Raw genomic sequence first — 18751 nt, 5'->3', positions numbered from 1 at the left:
TCTCCTGCTCTCGGGCAGATAATGGGCAGGAAAGGTGGGAGGTTTACAGCGGAGCGTCTCGTCACGGCTGAGCTTCTCGGAAGTAACTGAAACACGCTGCCGTCCCCGCCTCCGGACCGTCATTGATCAGCCAGCAGGGCGGCCGCTTGTGGATGGGGACGTGACCGCGGCAGTGCCGACGGGCTCACTGTCGCATGCGGGGTGGCGCGAAGTCACATAGGAGTGGGCCCCGAGGGGTGTGCGTGGACCAGCTGTACCCGAGCGAGTTTGTGGGTGGGGTCTGCTGGCACGTGGCAGTGGGCCTGCTCAGACGCTGTTCTTGGAGGGGAGCCGCCGTGGGCCACGGCCAGAGACCATCCTGCCCCGGCCGTGTCTCGGGGGCCCGGCTGGCACAGGTGTGAGGCTCCCGATGGTGCGCGTGCTCAGAGCCATTGTGCTCCTGGCCGGTGGTTTGTGGGGAGTGTTTGAGTCTCTCCTGCCTCGTGGAACCTGTGGGCGACACGACCTCCTCTGACGTCGTGCACCTCACTGTCCTCAGCTCTGTGGATTCTGACCCCAAGTAGACACCAAGGGTCTTCACTTGACTTGCCCTGCCATGCAGCAGCTCAGGGGTTAAATTTTGCTGCGATTTCTTAAATCCGGGGCAAAAATTGAAACTCTGGGGAAGGAGAAGGACTGCTGCCACCCACCGCTTTCCCTGTGTGCCCGTGGAAACTAGTTCTTGGCGGTCCTTGCCGACCGTCCTCTGTGAGGCCCTGTGTGATTGCGCGCTTGCCCCCAAGCCACGCTTACTTACACCTGGTGAGGCCATCGTGGCGACAACTAACCTCGTTCGAAGCTCAGGCTGCCCTGTGGGGTGTTTGCGCGGTCGAGGCTACAGCGGGAGGTGGAGCTCAGCCGACCCCCGCAGGGAGGGACGTGGGCCTCATCGAGGGCTGCAGCAGGCCCTCCCGACCCGGGCACTCAGGGGGCTCGGTGGTGACTGTCGGCGCCGCGTCCACCGCAGGCCCCTCGCCATGGCTGGTTATGGCAGCAGCGTTCAGGCCAAAGTCAGCAGAAGGAGAGAGCACTCCGGTCAGGGCCCAGGCCTCTCCCAGGGATCCATGGACAGCACGTGACTCTCTGGACGCCTGCCCGAGGCGGCCACATGGTCACGATGTTGTTGACACACTCAGTGGTTTTCTCATCGGACACGAGGATGAGACGCGTCGGCTGCACCCCATGTCGGCACTAGTGGGCATCACGGTCGGTCTGCATGGCATACAGCACTGGCCTTGGACCCCAGGGACGCGGAGGGTCCTCCCCCCAAAACCCCTCGGTTCTCCTCCTCAGTGGACGGGTGTTGTTCTGAAGCTCTGCGGCCGGTTCTTATGTCTTACTTGCCCGTCATGGACGGAAGGCGTGTGCAATACTGTGTTAATCCCTGGGCGGAGCCTCCTGCCCCTCGGGCCCCAGGCCCTTGCTGCCTGGTCTGGCCCCAGACCAAGTGAGCCTGCGTGCGACCCCGCGTGCGGCCCCTCAGCCGTCCTGTGTGTGCAGCTCTCCCTTCTCCCCCCTGCCCCGCTGTTTTGTCTCTTCCTTCTTCCCCCTCCCCCGCTGTTTTGTCATTCCCACATCTCTGCACAGGACCGTGGGTCTTACAGGTCTGTCCGTCTTTGGTGAAAGGGATGCTCCTCGGCGCTCCTGTAAATGGTGCTGCGTGTGTCCCGTGAGCTCGCCAGACCCTCACGAGTTTCCTTCGCTTCCGTGGAGACTCTGGGGATCTCTGCGCATGGAGAGACCCGCCCGGGGTTGTGCCTGCTGCGTGTCGTTTCTCTTCCTCGTAGGACTTGGCGGTGCATGCGGCAGAGAGAGCCTCCCGTATCCCTTCCTGGTTGGGAGGAGTGCGAGAAGTGCGGTGTTAGCCGTAGGTGCGCTGTGCACCTGTGGCGGGAGTGACAATGCTCCCTTTACGTTCCAGTTTGCCGGAGAGTTTGTCAGCACCGCATGTTTCTCCCGCATCTGCTTGGACCGCTGCACGGCCTGCCTTCCTCCTTGCGCTGCTGTGATTTTCGATGTTGAGCCAGCCTCGTGTTCTCAGATGGATCCCGGTGGCTGCGATGTCTTGCCCATTCCCTTGCATCTGTGGGGTTCCCGCGTGGTCTCTGCGTCTGCTCTCGGCCCAGCGGGCGTGGGCCTGGTGTCAGGTCCCCCTGCGGTGTTGGCGGCATTCACCAGGGCCGCCGCCTGGGCCTGGAGGGCCACTTTTTCTTTCCTTCTTTCCTTTCTTTGTTTTTGTTTTTACTTTCTTGGTTGCCATTGGAAGGTTTTTTACATTTATGAGCCAATATCTTTTTTTTTTTTTCAGATTTATTTACTTATTTTAGGGAGAGCACAAGTGGGAGGAGGGGCAGAGGGAGAAGCAGGCTTCTTGCTGAGCAGGGAGCCCGACATGGGACTTGATCCCAGCGTCCCGGGATCACGACCTGAGCCTGATTTCTTCAACGGGGCAGTGTTACCTGTTTCTCCGGGGTGAGCTTGTGGGGTTTGTGTCTGTCCGGCCCATGCCTCATCGCATCTGAGCTGCCAGACCTCCCGGCACAGAGCGTTGCCCACGCTGGTTGTAGTTTCTCTCTCTTCTTTGTCAGCCCGACCTGAGGTTTATCGACTCACCGCTGGTTTTCGTGAGCAGCTTTGGTTCCTTTGGTTTTTCCCTGTTGAGCATGTTTTCATGTGCACTGGTGTTTGCTCGGCTTTCACTGTGTTGTTGTTTTGCTAGTTTTCCCGTCTACTAAAGCATAACCTATGAGAGCAGCCAAACCCACTCCTCAGAAGTGCACAGTTCTGGGAGTGGGCGGGGCACTCGCAGGGGTGGGACTGCCCACCAGGACAGCCAGGACACGGGCTCGGAGGCATTGGCAGCACCACGTCAGTGCGGTGGGGCTTCTCCTGGGCTGTGACCAGGTTAGACGTGAATAACAGCCTTTGTTTAATTGGTTCCTTGGTTTCTTAGAATGAAGGTTTTGAAGAGTGATGTAACTTTGTATAAAAGCGGCGTTTTGAGTAATGATTTATGTGATAAAATTCACGCATCCTGAGCATGCAGTTCACTGAATTTTCGTATTTCAAGAGCTGCACGGCGTCACCACCGTCTGTGTTTAGAGCGTTTCCACTGCCCTCAAGCCAACCTCGTGCCCGTCAATGGTCCCCTCCTGTAGACCTCCCTTTTTTCAGCTACCCTATGAGCACATCCCTCTGAGCACTGTAGCCATGGTCCCTGTGGGTTCTTAGTCTCTGTGAGGGCACAGCCACGTCTGAGCCAGCTGTGTCCTCAGGCAGCGCAGGTGAGCCCCAACAGGTGCAGGGCAGGTGCGCAGGGCAGGTAAGCCCTGACAGGTACCGGGTAAGTGCACACAGCAGGTGAGCCTTGACAGGTGCAGGGCAGGTGCGCAGCCGCAGCAGGGGGCAGATGCCTGTTTAGGACCTCTTTTGGGGTTGGAGCTGGCTGAGGCCCTTCGGGAGAGACTGCTCGGTGTGGGCGTTTGGCTGTATCCAGGCCTTAAGTGGGTTCCAGCTGAGACGAGCTTCCTGCCTGGCCGTCCCCTGCAGAACTGTCCTGGGGAGGGACTGCAGGCCTTCCGTGTGGGCACCAAGGGGCAGGGGGGAGGTGTTCCTGGTGCAGACTGGTGGGGACTGCAGCCTGGCCTTTTCCTGGCGCTGACTCCCCCCCACCTGCTCTGAACTACCTGCAACATCAAGGTGTCAGCCCGGCGGCCAGGCTGACAACTGGGTGGCCTCATGGCTGTTCTGGGCTTTCCGTGGGAACTTGCCAGCCTCCCTCCAGGAGCCTCTTGGGAAATCTCGGGTGACTGCCAGCCACCCTGAGACAGAGCCCAGGCTGCCCACTGCGGAGCCAGAGGGATGCTCGTGCCAACATGGCGTTCTGGGGGACCTGGCAGGTGGCGGCCGCACCTCTGGACCGCGTTCCTCTGGCACCTGACGCCATCCCCATGCCACTGAGCTCTGCCTCCACCCGGGATGCTCAGGAAGCCCTGGCCTCCGTTCACTGCCAGGGGCACATGGGGCCGGGGGAGGAGGTGCAGGGGCCCGGCAGCCCCCCCACATGCTGATGTGGTCTTTGGGACTGCTGCTGGCCACGCTCGCTTGTCTGCCCACCAGCCTGCATGACTGGGGCCCACCTCTCAGGCCCACAGCAGCCCCTGGGAAGCTGTCCCCCGGCAGAGGCTGCAGTCTGACCTGTACAGCATTTCCCAGGAGGGACAGAGGTCCTGGGGGCAGCCAGTGTAGGACCCCCGGGATGGCAGGGTGGCTGCAGGCCTCTGCCTGGGACAGCCCCCTCCCCCCCATCTTGGACCCGTGCCCAGCACCCACCAGCATGTCTCTGGTTCCCTCGGCTCCCCACCGAGATGGCGGGGGCACCCTCTCCTTCACTGCCTCCAGTTTCCTGGCCCCTAGAACTGAGCGTGTGGGTGTGGGGGGGTTGGGGCTCCCCTGGTCCCCGGGGCTCAGTGCTATGGGGTTTCACTCTCTACTCCTGTTTGCAGACTACGTCTATTTCGAGAACTCCTCCAGCAACCCGTACCTGATCCGCAGAATCGAGGAGCTCAACAAGGTAGTGTGTGCAGGCGTGCCTTGCAGGGGTGGGGCTGGGGTGCCTCCTGGGGCTTCAGGGCTGCCTCAGATGTTTTGGTCCATTTGTCCCCAGGGTCACTTGCCTAGACCTGGGTCCTTCTCCTTGGAGAGCTGGTCAGTGGAGTCCCTGCGGCCTCATAGAGGGGTGTGCTCTGCAATGCCCCGAGCAGGACAGGAGCGTCCGGCTGGGGGTTCCCTGCGCACCTGTTGTCTCTTTCCCACTCCCCGAGGCGCTCTCGTCCCCCTCACTCCAGGTGCAGAGGTGTGAGCCGCCGGCCACCCTCCCCACCTCTCCTGCTGGCCTCCTGATCGGAGGCGTTCTGGGCAGTGCCGGGGGAGAGGCCAGCAGGTCCTGCAGGGCCACCGCGGCCCCGGGTCAGCAGAGTCCCTGGCCCCGCAGCCCCTTTCCCTTGGCTCGTGTGGGGCGGGGCTGCTGCAGCTCCACCCTGGGGAGAGACCTGTGGTCCCTGACTGGGCGGGGAGAAACCTCGCCGTGCTCCGTGAGGCCAGCCCTCGAGGAGCTGCTCTCTGGGACCTCAGGCTGGGTTGGCAGTGTGGCTGGGGATTTTTGGGGTCAGGCAGGATGGGGTGGGGCGATCAGGGCGCTGGTCCCCCGAAGATCAGCTGAGCCCTGACTCGCTGTCCTTGCTCACCGAGAGCCTCCTGTGGCACGTGCCACGTGGGGGGGAGGGGCAAGCCTGGGGCCATGTCCGGAGGTGGCAGGGCCAAGGGAAGCGCCAGGACGTCGGGGGGGGGGGGCCCCTGCTGGGACGTGTGCCCTGCAGGCGCCTTGTTGGCGGGAACCCGCTGGCCGCCTGCCAGTGCCGGCAGGAGAAGGGGCGGGCGGCATCTCAGCTGGACAGGTGCCCGTGGTCACCCAGCCACCCGTCGGCACGTGCTGACTCAGGGACCCCTCCCATGGCAGTGGCGAGCATGGTGGGGGCAGCCGGGGGCTGCCCCTGGAGTTGCCGCGGACGGTGGGTCTTGGGGCCAGGCAGGTGGCTGGAGGTGGCTTTCTTGAGCAGGCCAGCACAGCCCTGCCCCTCGCTCTGGATGTGACACCGAGAGGGCAGGTCGCATTGCCTGTGGCGGCCAGTGGGTGATAGTGAGGCACAGACAGAGCAGGGGCCCAGCCCAGCAGTGGCCACAACCCACGCTGGCATCCGCATCTGTGTGCCTGACCGTTACAGGTCAGGTCGGGGGTGGGTGGCTGGGGGACCCCGAGCGGTGCAAAATAGCCCCAGCAGCGGGCATTCCAGGCAGGAGGCCTCGGGACCCTCCTTGCACCAGAGAGGGCGAAGAGAGTGGGGGCTGCTGAGCGGGGCAGGGGTGCTGGCCCATAGGCATGGGCGTGGGTCGGGCGCATCCTCGGCCTCCAGGCCTCACCGGCAGGCACAGTTCCAGTGGAGGCTGCTACGAGGTCAGTTTGCGGGCCCTCCTGGTGGGGCCACCCTGCCCACGGGCCCCTAGGACCCCAGGGCCCCTCAGGCACAGGAGAAACAGCCCAGAGGTGCCGGGCGTTCAAGGAAGGCCTTGAACATGGAAAGCCATGTCCACGCTCACAGAGAGGAGCTGGCGGACCAGCCACAGAAGAAATGAAGGGCCTGGCAGGAGCGCTGGTGCCTCAGAGAAAGGGTCCTGGGATGCGGCGGGGCAGCAGGTCCGGGGTGTGAGGGAGGACCCAGAGCTGTTGGCATGAATAGAGCCAGAGCCCGGGGTTAGCTGAGGAGCAGAGGGCCCCCGGAAACCCAGAGTCCAGCGTGCGGTCAGTAGGAAGTGCAGGAGACCAGCCCAGGCCCAACAACCAGGCCGGGTGGCAGGTGGGGGCTGGGCAGAACTGGTCCCGGGGGGCGGGGGCGGTGTCGGGGCAGAGACACCATGTTCCACCCCTTTTCTGTAAATGGAAAAACAGTTTGAGAGTAAGTCTTCTCTACAGACCGTAGCAATGGTCGTGTTGCGTTTGGGGCCTCCTTCCCTGAGGCCTCCTGCGAAGCCTGGCTTGTGTTAGCGCAGTGACCCTGGGCTGTCGCAGACCTTCAAAGTAGTTGTCACGGTTTCTTCTCAGAAGTGTGCTGGGTCTGCACGGCACTGGGGGAACTTGCTGTTTTGGAAGAAAAGGAGCAGGGACCTGGGGCAGGGGAGCTGAGGAGGTGTGGGGAGGGGTCTGGAGTGGCGGCCAGGCCAGAGGTGCCCAGAAGGCAGCAGAGGCCCGACAGGGAATCCTTGAATTTTAGATCGGTGTTTGGTTTGGAACATGGGATGTGGGAGTCTCAGAAAAGTACAACAAAGCACCGAAGGTAGACCATTTGGGGCTGTGGCCCCCACAGGGAGGGTCTGGGGACCTGCCCAGAGTGCCTGCCCCCGGCCCTGCATGTTGCCCTTGCGACAGGAGACAGTTGCCTGGATGTGTGCAGACCGCAGCTCGGGTGGGGCCCCTGAGAGTCCTGAGCACCAGTGGGGGGAGCTGATGGGAGGGGGAGTCCTGGACGTCCTGGGTCTGCAGGGCCCGGCCCGAGCCAGGCCTCACATGGGCTAGGCTGTGCAAAGCAGCACCCGTTCCGGGGGCCGGGGTGCAGGAACCCCAGCAGGGCCTGGGGGTGGGAGCCGCGGGCTGTGCCCTGCAGACACAAGGCTGCCGTCCCATCCCAGGGATGAAGTCCCGGTGGCCATTATGTCAGACCTCCCCCTCCACGCCCGTGTGGCCCTGACGACGGTCCTGGGTGCCCCTGGCCCAGTGGATGTGGCTCGTCGTCTGGAGCCCGGCAGGCAGTTTTTGGAACCGTTCCTAGGAGAAACTTTGTGATCTGGGATCTGTGGCTTGGGCAGCCTTGTGAAGCCTTTGGATGCAAGGTGTCCACAGGTCTGTAGCCGACATCATGACAAATGGTGTCTTTAGCGGTTTAGCGTCCGTGCACTGCAGACTAGGGCGCCACCCAGCATTGTGCCGCCCTCGTCTTGATAGTGGGTACAGAGTCTTCGTTCTCCCGATGGAGGGCCGTCGCTGTCGGGGCATGGCCCTGCGCATATGTGTCCCTGCACGTGTGTATTCCTGTGCGTGCGTGTGCGAGCATGCGTGCGTGTCCCTGCCCGTGTGTGCGAGCGCGTGCATGTCCCTCTGTGTGCGTGTGCAAGCACACGGGGCCAAGAGCTGGTCCTGCCTCCACTTCATGTCCATGTGTGAACAGCCCCCAGACTTCTTGAAAGCTTGCTGGCTTCGTGGAATTAAATAACTAAAACTTCAGGTTGCAACGACGATTTTGTTCGACGGTAGAAGTGGCCGCGTGCCGAGTCGTACAGAGTTGCGGCAGATCAGCCTCGTGTTACTGTTAAAGTTTTATAAGTCCTTTGAGTTGAGGGAAGGTCCATCCTTCCTGTGAGGCTCCGCCCAGCAGACTCCCTCCGCGTCCTGTTCTTGTCCTGTGTGTGGAGCTCTTTCGAGTCCTTAAAGGCGTCCCTGGGCCCTGGGATGGCGACCTCTTCCCCAGGGCTGGTGCGTCCACTGCTTGCTCCAAGCCCTCGTGGGCCACTTCTGTTTCTTTTTTTCAAGGCTGATTGACTTGGGAGAGGGAGAGCACAAGCAGGGAGAAAGAGGGGGGAGAGAATCTAGAGCAGACTCCCCACTGAGCGTGGAGCCCGACGTGGGGCTCGATCCCACGACCCTGAGATCGGGACCTGAACTGAAATCCAGAGTTGGACGCTCACCCGACTGGCCCCCAGGCGCCCCTGGCTGCTTCTGTTGCTGATACGGATCCAGGCCCCTGGTACCAGGGTCTGCTCGGGGTGTGCTGGCCTTGATCAGGCCCAGAGGGGTGCCGGAAGGCAGGTGCCCCAGAGGCCGAAGGCACGGCAGGCTTTGGCTGACCTCTGGGCACAGTTGTCCTTTCTGGTGGCCAGATGTCCGCCAGGTTCTGGTCCTGAGCAAGCAAGACCTGGGGGAGGGACACAGGGGCCAACAGGAGGGAACCTGGGCCGGCGGGCTGGGGTGTCCACCTGTGTCCACAGGTTGGCATCAGGGGTGGAGGGAAGACAGACCTGGAGGGTGGAGGTGCGCCGTGCTAATCCCCTCCCCAGGTCTGAGGTCCCGGGAAGCTGTGGTCCCACCCAGGTCCTGTCTGGGGCTGGCCCTGCGGGGAGCCGTAGGTTGGCGTGTTCCTCAGACCCTGCCTTGCTGTTGCAGACGGCCAACGGAAACGTGGAGGCCAAGGTGGTGTGCTTCTACCGCAGGAGGGACATCTCCAGCACCCTCATCGCCCTGGCTGACAAGCACGCCAGTGAGTTTTGGCCTTTCCGGGGGGCGTCCCACCCTGCGGCGGGCCCCACCTGCCCTGTGCCCTCCCCAGGATCGGCCCCCACCTGCCCTGCTGCCTGCTGGCTATAGGCTGAGGACACCCGGCCCGGTGTCGTTGCCCTGGGGCTTCTCTCTCGCATGGTTGATTTTGGGGAGCACTCCCTGGATGTTGCGGGGGTGGGGCCCTCTGCTGCTCCTGCTGACCTCACCAAAAGCCACTGCTATTTGCGGCAGTGTGTTCAAAAACAAACTCCCATCTTTCTGCCGTTTGAACCTGAGTGTCAGAGCGTGGACGTGCAGGGACTCCCAGCAGCTTAGCACGAGCACCGGGATCCCCCTCCCAGTCTGGAGCCTGGCCTGTACCTGCTTCCACGCCCTGGGGTCCCACGCAGCTCCTCCAGCCAGCAGTGACAGGGGAGGAGTTCCAGAGCCCCCGTCCTCAGGGTGGGATCTGCCTGAGCCTGGGTGGGGGTTCTGGCCTCTGGGGGGGGGGGGGCGGCTCCCAGCAGGCGTGGAATGTGCCTGCCCCTGGTCCCCCAGGTGCTTGTCTACAGGGCTGTCCAGCCTGGGGACAGGTACTGTCCTCATGAGTTCATCAGGTATGTCTGGGCGGGTGCAGGCCCCACCTGGTCCTCTGGGCCCCAGGTCAAGGCAGGACTCAAGCCTGTGCCCCCAGCATGCTGGTGTGAGGGACTGGATACTCAGGCCATACCGGCCTTCTCCCTGGGTCCTGGAGGGGTTCGAGGCGGTCGGTCCAGGCCTGGGTCTCCCAGAGCCTCAGGGATGAGGGGGCGAAGCACTGAGGTGCATTTAAGGGTCCTCACCAGGATTAGCACAGCTCAGCTGGGCCCCAGGACAGGCCCCTGCACCACACAGGGGTGGATAGCAGAGCTGGTGCTTGGCTGGCCGTGCCTGGCCTCCCAGGTGATACCACTGGGCGTCTCTGTGCTCGTGGGGGCTGCCGTGGGTCTGGGCCTCGGTTCGTTTTATGCCCTCCTCTGGTTTCATGGGCCACTGTGTGCTTGTGATGCAGGTGGCTCTGGGTCTAGCCGTAGATGTTGAAGCTGCCCACCCGGGGGAATCATGAGAGGTGGGACACGGGGGTCACTGTTGACTTGGGGTGTTGGTGCTTAAGGATCTCCTCACCCGTGTCCACTGCCTGGCCCAGAGTGCCGCGGTCCTCACCCCCGGGCCCAGAGTGGCCCCATGGCCGGGCTCTCCTGCTGTGGGGCGCCGTGGAGGGCAGCTCCAGGAGGGCGCTGGGCTAGTGTTACGTGAAGGGAGCTGGTGGGGGGGCAGTGTTGCCGGATGGACCAGGTAGGAGCGGATGGGATGGGCGGTGGCCCCGAGGCCCCCCAAAGTGCTGCAGTGGGGTGCATGACGGGGTCCATCTCAGGGCAGGACCCTGCCTGCCCTTTCCTGGTGTCCCCGTGCTCTGTGAGGGCTTCTCTTGTCTTGTAGTGGTTTTCCCAGAAACCATGTTCCGTGGGGCCGTCTCGGCCGGTGCAGCCAGGGTGAGACGGGTCTGCCCTTTTGCCCAGGCCCCAGCCCGGCGTCAGGGGCAGGTGTGAGGACACTCTGGGGCGCCTTCTTCTGGCCAGAGACCAGGAGGCCACTGCTCAGGGAGGCCTCTGGCCCAAACAGCCCATCAGCTGACCAGGGCTTCTTCTGGGTCTGGGGGCCCGGGAGACAGAAGCCCCCGCCCTCCACGGCCAGGCCTCCAGCCCCAGCATCGGCTAGATGCCCCCGGGCCACATGGGTGACTCGCAGCAGTGAAGCCTTCCTGGGATCCTCCAGCCACTCTGCTCAGCCCTGGCCCCTAGTGGCCACGGCCCCCTGCCCTGCGCTTGCACACACACGTGCATGCAGAGCTGTCCCGAGAGCAGGGCCCTCTGGCCCTGGGAGAGCGGCAGGCACAGCTGACAGGCCCTCCTTAGACGCCCCAGAGTGAGCTGTGGGGGGCTCTTGGGGTGTGTGTCAGAGCTAGGTGGGGTGGGAGCACAGAGCCCCCCACTCGGAGCCCAGGACACACTGGATCCCAGAGGCAGGTTTTCTGTGCCGCCCCTGACGTGACTCCCTGGGTTCCTGGAGGTCGAGCACCACACACACTGCAGCGTCCACCGGGCCTGAAGGAAGGCTTGAAGCGCTGGGGTGGGGGGCACAGAGCTGTGGGGGGCTCTCTCTGCCCGTCTCCTGGGGGTGCTGATGTCACCCAAGCCCTGCCCACTCCTCACCCCTGCTGGTGGCAGCTCTGATGGGTGGGGTCTCGGGGCCACGGTGCGCTTGTATCAGGCTGGGGAGCGGCCCAGGATGACGGTCTCTGGCCCGTTCCCAGCCAGCTGCCCAGGCCCGTGGTGCCGTCCCAGGACGGGCGCGAGCATCAGGTGGGCTGACTGGTGGGTGTCTGGACATGATGGCGTCCTCAGGCTGGGGGTGCAGGGTGCTTGTGGGGTCTGCAGGAGTGGGCAGGGAGGTGCAAGGCCAGCAGTGTGGACACTCCGCTCCAGTGGCCCACCCACCTGTGTCTGAGCCCCGGGGGGCCTGGGAACTCCCTTCAGTCACCACAGGGGGGCGGCAGAGGGCTGCGTGCTGGCTTAGGGCCCCGGGATAGAGACCCAGGGTTGCCCAGGTGCTGCCTAGGTGCCGCAGCCCCGTGGGTTGGCTGACCTCTGCATGCCCCTGCCCTGGCATGGCTCCCCACGGCCCCCGCACGGCCCCGGACCTCCACTGTGCCTCCAGGGGCCCCGCACCCCCAGTGCCGTGAGCTGGGCTGCCCTGCACCCTGACACGCACACGTGTGCAGACACACGCGAGTCCTGGGTGCTCCCAGTGGGCATCCTTGTCCCAGCCCTGGAGGTGTGGCCGAGGCCCCCGGGTCGGTGCGCTTGGGGTGGTAGACGCACCGCTGACCTGACCTGGGCCCGCCCCTTGGACCCCGTGTCCACCCCACCCTCCCTGCTTCCTCTCCTCGGCCCACGGGCGGGCGGTGCTGTTGCTAACCCGCCGTCTGGGCGCTGTCTGTCTGTTGTCTAGCCCTGTCAGTCTGCTATAAGACCGGACCGGGGACCGACAACGGCGAGGAAGGTGAGCCGCTCTCGTGGGGGGGGTCCTCGTGTGCCGGCTGGGCGGGCGGCAGCAGCTGACCTGCCCGCCCCATGGCCGCTGCTCTGTCCATCTGTGCGGTGCGGGGGCAGTGGGCAGGCGGGCAGGGCCAGCGCCGCACAGCGGGCTCACAGGAACCCCCCCACCCGTCAGGAGAGATGGAGGAGGAGATGGAGAACCCCGAGATGGTGGACCTGCCCGAGAAGCTGAAGCACCAGCTGCGGCATCGGGAGCTGTTCCTGTCCCGGCAGCTGGAGTCGCTGCCTGCCACTCACATCAGGTACCCAGCGGCCCGGAGGGTGCCCGGGGGCCGCCCTGCCTCGCTGACGGCGCGCCCTCCTCTTGCAGAGGCAAGTGCAGTGTCACCCTGCTCAACGAGACGGAGTCCCTCAAGTCCTACCTGGAGCGGGAGGTGAGGCCAGCCGCAGAGGCCCTGGGGCCGCCCCCCAACCCCTGCCTCCGTCCCTCAGGGCCCAGTCCCTCGCGGCTTGCAGCCACCCTGGGGCTAGGTGCTGGGTGCTTTGCTTGGCTTCCCGGGGTCGCGTCTGTATCTCTGGAGGACTGGCAGGGGCACGGCCTGGAGGGATCATGACAGGGACCCACGCTGGCTGCCACCTCGAGCCCTCACTGTGCTGATCCAGAGCCATGTTGGCCAGGCAACAGGAAGGGTTTCTACTTCTGCAAAACCAGAAACATCCACGTTGTCAGGGGCTTGGGGCCATGGAACCAGCCTTCTTGTTTCACAGACGAGTGGGGACCTCATGCATTTGTAGGATGCTACCCACCGAGGCCACCCCCCAGTGTGACAGCCAAAAATGTCTGCAAACAACGCACGTGTCCCTGGGGAGCAGCATGGCCTGGGCAGAGGCTGTACTGAGGTGGTGGAGAAACGGCCCCGGGGGAGGCCAGGTGGGGTCTGGAGGGGCGGGGGCACACTAGCGACAAGAGGGACAGGTAAGGGGCGGGTGGCCCAAGGTGTGGCACCTGTGTTTGTAGGCACAGCCCCCTCCCACCGTGCAGAGCCTGGTGCATTGCAGGGGGACGTGGTGCGGCTGTGCGCAGGCCTGACTCAGAGTCGGGGGCCCGGGAAGCCACCAGGAGGGGACAAGCCCACAGTCAGTCCCGCAGAGCAGGCAGGGAGATGTTTGGAGAAGGCGCTGGACGCCGGTGGGCTGGAGGGAGCATGGTGGGGGTGCTGCCTGCTGTTCCAAGGGTCCCCGTGGTGGGGGGGCTCACGGGACACAGTGCAGAGACTGAGCACGATGGCCCGCTGTGACACGTAATGGTGTAACGGCAGCACGTGTGTGTCCCGAGGGTGAGGGCCTGGCTCTTCCCACCAGTGTCCGCTCACCTGCTTAGGAAGCACATTGTTCTCACAATGGAGAAAACAGGCCGCCGAGCCGTGGTGAAGATGCCGTGAATCGTGTCCGTGCCTGGCCTCCAGGGGGCCAAGGACACAGGGTCACGGCAGCATCCAGGGGTGAGCAGGAGGCCCAGGCGCCCTAACCCCAAATGTGCGCCGGCCCGGCCTCCGCTTGTGGCCTAGGTCAGCAAGCTTGTCGTTGGGAAACAAGCCAGCCAGCGTGACGCGGTTTCTGAGAAACACAGCTGAACGTCAGGACACAAGCAGCTGGGGTCAGAAGGGCTGGCAGCCCTGGGCGTCCGGTCCGGAACGTTCTGCGGCCCCGCATGTGCGTGTCCTGGGGTGGCTGCACGTGAGCAGCGCTGTGGCATTTGTGTCGCTGACTGGACACTCTCCGGTCTTCAGTCCCACGGTCCTGTGCGGCGGCCGCGCAGTGGGCTCCCTGTGTCCGGGGCGGGCTCCAGGCAAGGCCTTGGGGCGCCCTGCTGACGTGGTCTCGTGTGCTGTCTTTCAGGATTTCTTCTTCTATTCTCTAGTCTACGACCCCCAGCAGAAGACCCTGCTGGCTGATAAGGGAGAGATCCGCGTGGGAAACCGGTACCAGGCGGACATCACTGACCTGCTGAAGGAAGGTAGGGTGCAGGGCGGCAGCCAGTGAGCAGGGTGAGCAGGGTGAGGTTCCTTTGGGAGGCTCTTTTAAGCTTTTTCTCTGAAAAAACTTCTTTGAATGAATCTGCCCGTGTCACCGACTTCTGCCAGTGGGCGGTGCCGTCGGTGACCCAGCACAGCCCACAGTGAGCGGAGGGTCCGCGCATCCTGTGTCGGCGGCAGGTAGAGGTGGAGGCCTGGCACGGCTGGTGGGCGGGACGCGGCTGTCAGTGGCTGGTCCCTGAGAAACGAGATGGCGCAGGGGTGCTGGGCTTGGGGCGTTCACGGCCAGGTGTTGCCCGTGGCCGTCTGTCTGCTGGGGAACTGCCCTGCCGGTCTCCCCGGCTCCAGCCCGTCCCCCATCGCCCCTCCTGCCCTTGCTTCTCTCTCTGCTGAACAGTCGTCGGTCATGACGTAGGACCCGCAGCTAACCACGCGGCCAGTCAGCCGTGATGATCTTTTTGGGGGTTCTCATCACTTGAGCTGCTCCTACAGAGCTGGCCCAGCCCCCATCCGCGTTGCGTTCTCTGCTGCTCTCAGCACGCCCAGTGTTGCACCCCTGCTCCAGGCCCAGCCAGGGTCTCCGGGCCCCGCGGCCGGCCCCCTGTGCTGTTGGGCCGGCCAGACAAGGTCCCGGGTCTCCTTTCCGACGTCTGCCATTCTCTGTTTTTCTCTGCGGACACGTTCTGAGTGTGGATGGTCCCTTCCCGTGGCCTCCTGTTTCCTCCACGCATGCGATGTCCCATTTTTCTGAGGCTGGTCTAGTTTTTTTTAAAAACGTCTGGCGTCGGCTTATGAGTGTTACTTTCTTTTATGCACGTGTGCCCCCCCCAACGTACGTACCCACATGACCCCATGTGTACACATGTGCGCTCGCACGCCAGCTTCCTCTCTTTGGTGGTTGGTTTTTGTCGGGGGGGGGGGGGGGCGGTCCTGCCAGTTGGAGGTCGGGGCGGGGGAGCCAGGAAGCATACAGGTTCCGAACCTCTGTCCTTCCCTCTCTGGCTGAGGGTGATGGTTCTGGTGACAACAGAGTGGCTTGAATGTCAGAGGCTCTCGGTTTTCTGGGCAGGGACCTGGGTGCTGAGCTGTGAGGGCTGCCTCGGGGGTGCGGGGCCCAGACCTGGGTCAAGTGAGCTCCTGGGTGCCGCAGCGAGGGGGTCTCCACACGCCCTGGAGCCCAGGACCCTCCCAGGGAATGAAATTGCTAAGAGGTTTAGCTTAGGGTGGCCCCCAGACTCTCGATGCCAGGAGGCATTGGACCCCAGTTGCGGGGGGGGGGTCTCAGCGCACAGTCCCCCCAGGAAGGACAGCACCTATGACCCTGGGAACACCCCACCCATACTCAACCTGCACCTCGTACGGCCCCCAAAACCCCAGCCTCCATCTGGGCCATCCATGTCTGCATCCTCGGCCCCGGATCTGTCACGCACCCCTGCGGTGGGCGGCCTTCGTGCCGTGACCCCAGATGGGTCCGCAAGGCCTGACCTTCCCTGAGGCGAGGGAGTACGTGTTTCCCCAGCAACTCTGAGCCCAGCTTGAGCCACCTGCTCATGCAGGCCCCACGGTGGGCTAGCTGGGCACTGACATGGGTGGGACACGGCCGTGAGGGTCCCTGTCTTTGGTCTGGAGTTTGCTGTCCCCGCCAGCAAGGGGCACTGAGTGGGTTGCCGGCACATGCACAGCCTGCGAGCCTGAGCTGGTTGTGGCCGTGGCCAGGGACGGTTGTGGGGTGTCCTGCTCACGCGGGGCTGGCCACGCAGGGGCGCGAACCCTCCCCAGCGTCTTCTGCAGTGTCTGGGCTGTTCTCTGCCAGTTAGCGTCCTTCCCCAGAAGCCGTTGTGCCTGCCGGATGGTGGGGCCCTGCCCCAACTCGTGTCTGCAGGGTGAAGGGGGTACATGGAAACATGGCCTGCCTGGCACTGTGAGTGCACCGTGTCTGGCACTGTAGCAGACACCCGCGCTGGACGCGGTCATGTCGGCGTCCCGTGTCCTGGTCGACGGGCACACTGTTGCCACGGCTGCAGGACCTCTGTGCTGTCTCCGGATCGGGAGCGTGATCGGCAAAGCCAAAGCGAGCCTCCTCCGTCCCTGTCGTCACAACTGGCTGCTTCGGCCTGCAGCATGTGCCGCACGGGGCTCACCTGGCCCCGCCCCGTCAGGCGGGCTGACGGGGCAGCCGCGGGGCGCTGTGTGCCGAGCAGGCCTGGAAGTGTGCGTGCACACCGACGGCAGCCTCACCTCCCGGGCTCGCCAGGGAGGCAGATGTGTGGCCCTCAGGCCCGTCCCCCGGGGCCCCGGAAGCAGGCGGACCCTCGGCTCTAAGAGGCCTTGCTGCAAGCCGCGGGGGTCTTCGGGTCTCGTTGGCGTCACTGTTCTGGTGCCTGCAGGTGAGGAGGACGGCCGGGACCAGTCCAGGCTGGAGACCAAGGTGTGGGAGGCGCACAACCCGCTCATAGACAAGCAGATCGACCAGTTCCTGGTGGTGGCCCGGTGAGTTCTGGGCACCGGGGTACTGCCCGGACCCTGGGCCTGGGCACCAAATGGCCGCCCTGCCCTGCCCGTTCCTGGACAGGGACACTGCTTGTGGGAGCCTGGGGGCGGCTCCGGCTTTGAGAGGTGGGGCCTGTGCACCCGCCCGCGTCCCTGTGGGGCCGCTGCCTGCAGAGGCGAGCAGCCGGGCACAGATCGGGCTGTTCCCAGGACCCCGGGACTGGGCAGAGATGCGTGTCTATCTTCGGATGAGCTGTGGGCTGTTGCAGACTTGGGGCGGGGGGGAGGGTGGCGGAGGCGTAGCTGAGAAGGAAGGACCCGGGGCCTTGGGGCCATGAGGGAGGCAGTGCTCCAAGGAAGACACCACCCCCACCCCCTCCCCCCGTGGAGCCCTGGGGCAGGGCCAGTGGGAGGGGAGTCCCTGTGAGGGTGCAGGGAGCTTCCCTGCTTCTCAGCTGGACCCTGAGCCTTCACTATGGAGGGGGTGCCCTACCAGGATCTCGGGAAGCTGAGCCGCAGGCGGTGGCTGCCACGCTCTGTCCCTGGGGCCTCCCGGCCCACTGTGTCCTACGGTCTTGGTGTGCTGTGGGTTGGGCTGGGCTGGGATGCCTTTGTGCGTCGGGCTCCAGTGGTCAGAGTCTCCCCGCCACCCCCAGCTCCGTGGGCACCTTTGCGCGAGCCCTGGACTGTAGCAGCTCCGTCCGGCAGCCCAGCCTGCACATGAGCGCTGCAGCCGCCTCCCGGGACATCACCTTGGTGAGTGGGCCACATGCTGGGCCATCTGCACAGGACCCTCACCTGCCCGGGGCCTGCCGTGCCTGGGCTGCCCCATCCCTGCCCCGTCCAGAGCACATGTGCCCCTCGGGCCGCCGCATGAGCCAGGGCAGGTGGGGACGAGATGGCGGCGAGGAAGCAGGTCGAGCGTCTGTTGCTGGCCTCATGTGGCTGGGACACGTCCACCCCCTGCCCTCCGGGAGAGCCCAGCAGGCTCGTCCCAGGAGCCAGCCCACCTGCACCCCTGCGGACCCCCAGCTGCCTCCCGGACTGTCCCATCTCCTCTCGGGTGGGTGAGCCTGGGTGACCCCCGTGTGTCCCGCTGCAGTTCCACGCCATGGACACACTGCACAAGAGCGTGTACGACGTCGCCAAAGCCATCTCGGCGCTGGTGCCGCAGGGCGGGCCCGTGCTCTGCAGGGACGAGATGGAGGAGTGGTCGGCCTCCGAGGCCAGCCTTTTTGAGGAGGCCCTGGAGAAGTATGGGAAAGACTTCACAGACATTCAGCAGGACTTCGTGAGTGCCCCAGGGCGGGTGCCGGACCCCTCCCCAGAGCCACTGTGCGCGGCGCCCCTGCATCTGTTTGCGGCTCCCAGCAGGCCCCGGGCTAAGAGCTGCTCCTGCCGCCAGGTCAGGGGTCAGCGCCGGGCACCACCGGGGTCCTCCTGGCTTGTTGCAGTTAATTGGTTCTGTTTAAGCCGCTGAGCCTCTCCTCACACGTCCTCGTTTTGTGTTGTGGGATTTGCAGCTCAGGCAGGGCCCGTGCCCTCACGCACCCCTCCCGCCCCTGTGCTCCGCTCAGCCACACAAGTGCTCAGCTGAGGGCAGCGCCGCCGCCTCCACAGCGAACCCCGCGGGGAGCGCGTCTGTCAGGTGGCAGGGCCGCCAGGAGCCCCTGGGCGGGGCCGGGACACGGCGGGCAGGCCAGTGTCCAGTTAGGAGTATCACAGGTCACAGGCGGGATCCTGATAAGCCTCCAGAAGGCAGAAGGGACCCGCCAAAGGTAGAGAGGCCCACGGAGGGCAGAGCGGGGAGCCCCTGTCCTCACTCACCCCGAGTCTGAGGTGGAGTCACTTGCTGACATCCCAGACACAGTGAGCCAGACCTTCCCCAAAAAGAGTGACAGCCAGAAGATGGGGCCGCAGGTAACGGCCAGACACACACGGAGGCCGCGGGGCGGGGACCCCACTGTGAGCATGCGGCCGCCTCAGCGGCAGGTCGGGTGGACTGAGTATAGACGGGGTTTGAATCCTGGACGCGGTGAGGCAGGCTTCAGGGTTCCGTCCACACCACAGATGCTTCCACTGTGTTCAGAGGACACTGGTTCTGTAGGCGGAGCAGGAAGGGCTGGGAGGCCCGGGAAAGCGGCGTGACAGGGACCTTGCCGACCTCAGGCGGAGCTCCGTCGGGCGGGGCTGGGAGGAGGGATCGGGGCGCCGCTGCCACAGGG

General features: G+C 64.6%; 1 protein-coding gene across 8 annotated transcripts in view; it reads left to right on the top strand.

Annotated features, from left to right (window-relative positions):
* MTA1 (metastasis associated 1) overlaps nt 1-18751 on the top strand; it is a 33411-nt gene that overhangs the window by 7950 nt on the left and 6710 nt on the right. For 7 of the 8 annotated variants that reach the window (XR_003515791.1, XR_003515790.1, XR_003515792.1 and 4 more), the window contains exons 2-10: nt 4545-4612; nt 8810-8903; nt 11954-12004; nt 12176-12302; nt 12371-12434; nt 13900-14017; nt 16424-16526; nt 17183-17282; nt 17629-17817. Coding sequence is in view for 5 of the 8 variants with exons in the window: in XM_027571156.1 (XP_027426957.1) it covers nt 4545-4612; nt 8810-8903; nt 11954-12004; nt 12176-12302; nt 12371-12434; nt 13900-14017; nt 16424-16526; nt 17183-17282; nt 17629-17817 (914 nt within the window). In the remaining 3 variants the exon portion in view is untranslated. Of the gene's footprint in view, nt 1-4544; nt 4613-8298; nt 8394-8809; nt 8904-11953; nt 12005-12175; nt 12303-12370; nt 12435-13899; nt 14018-16423; nt 16527-17182; nt 17283-17628; nt 17818-18751 lie in introns of those variants that run through there. The other variant, XM_027571157.1, reaches the window with a different exon arrangement.

This window comes from Zalophus californianus, chromosome 6, assembly GCF_009762305.2.
Source record: "Zalophus californianus isolate mZalCal1 chromosome 6, mZalCal1.pri.v2, whole genome shotgun sequence".
NCBI classification, from domain to species: domain Eukaryota; kingdom Metazoa; phylum Chordata; class Mammalia; order Carnivora; family Otariidae; genus Zalophus; species Zalophus californianus.
The sequence above is the reverse complement of the archived record's forward strand: the minus strand, read 5'-3'. Positions and strand labels throughout refer to the sequence as shown.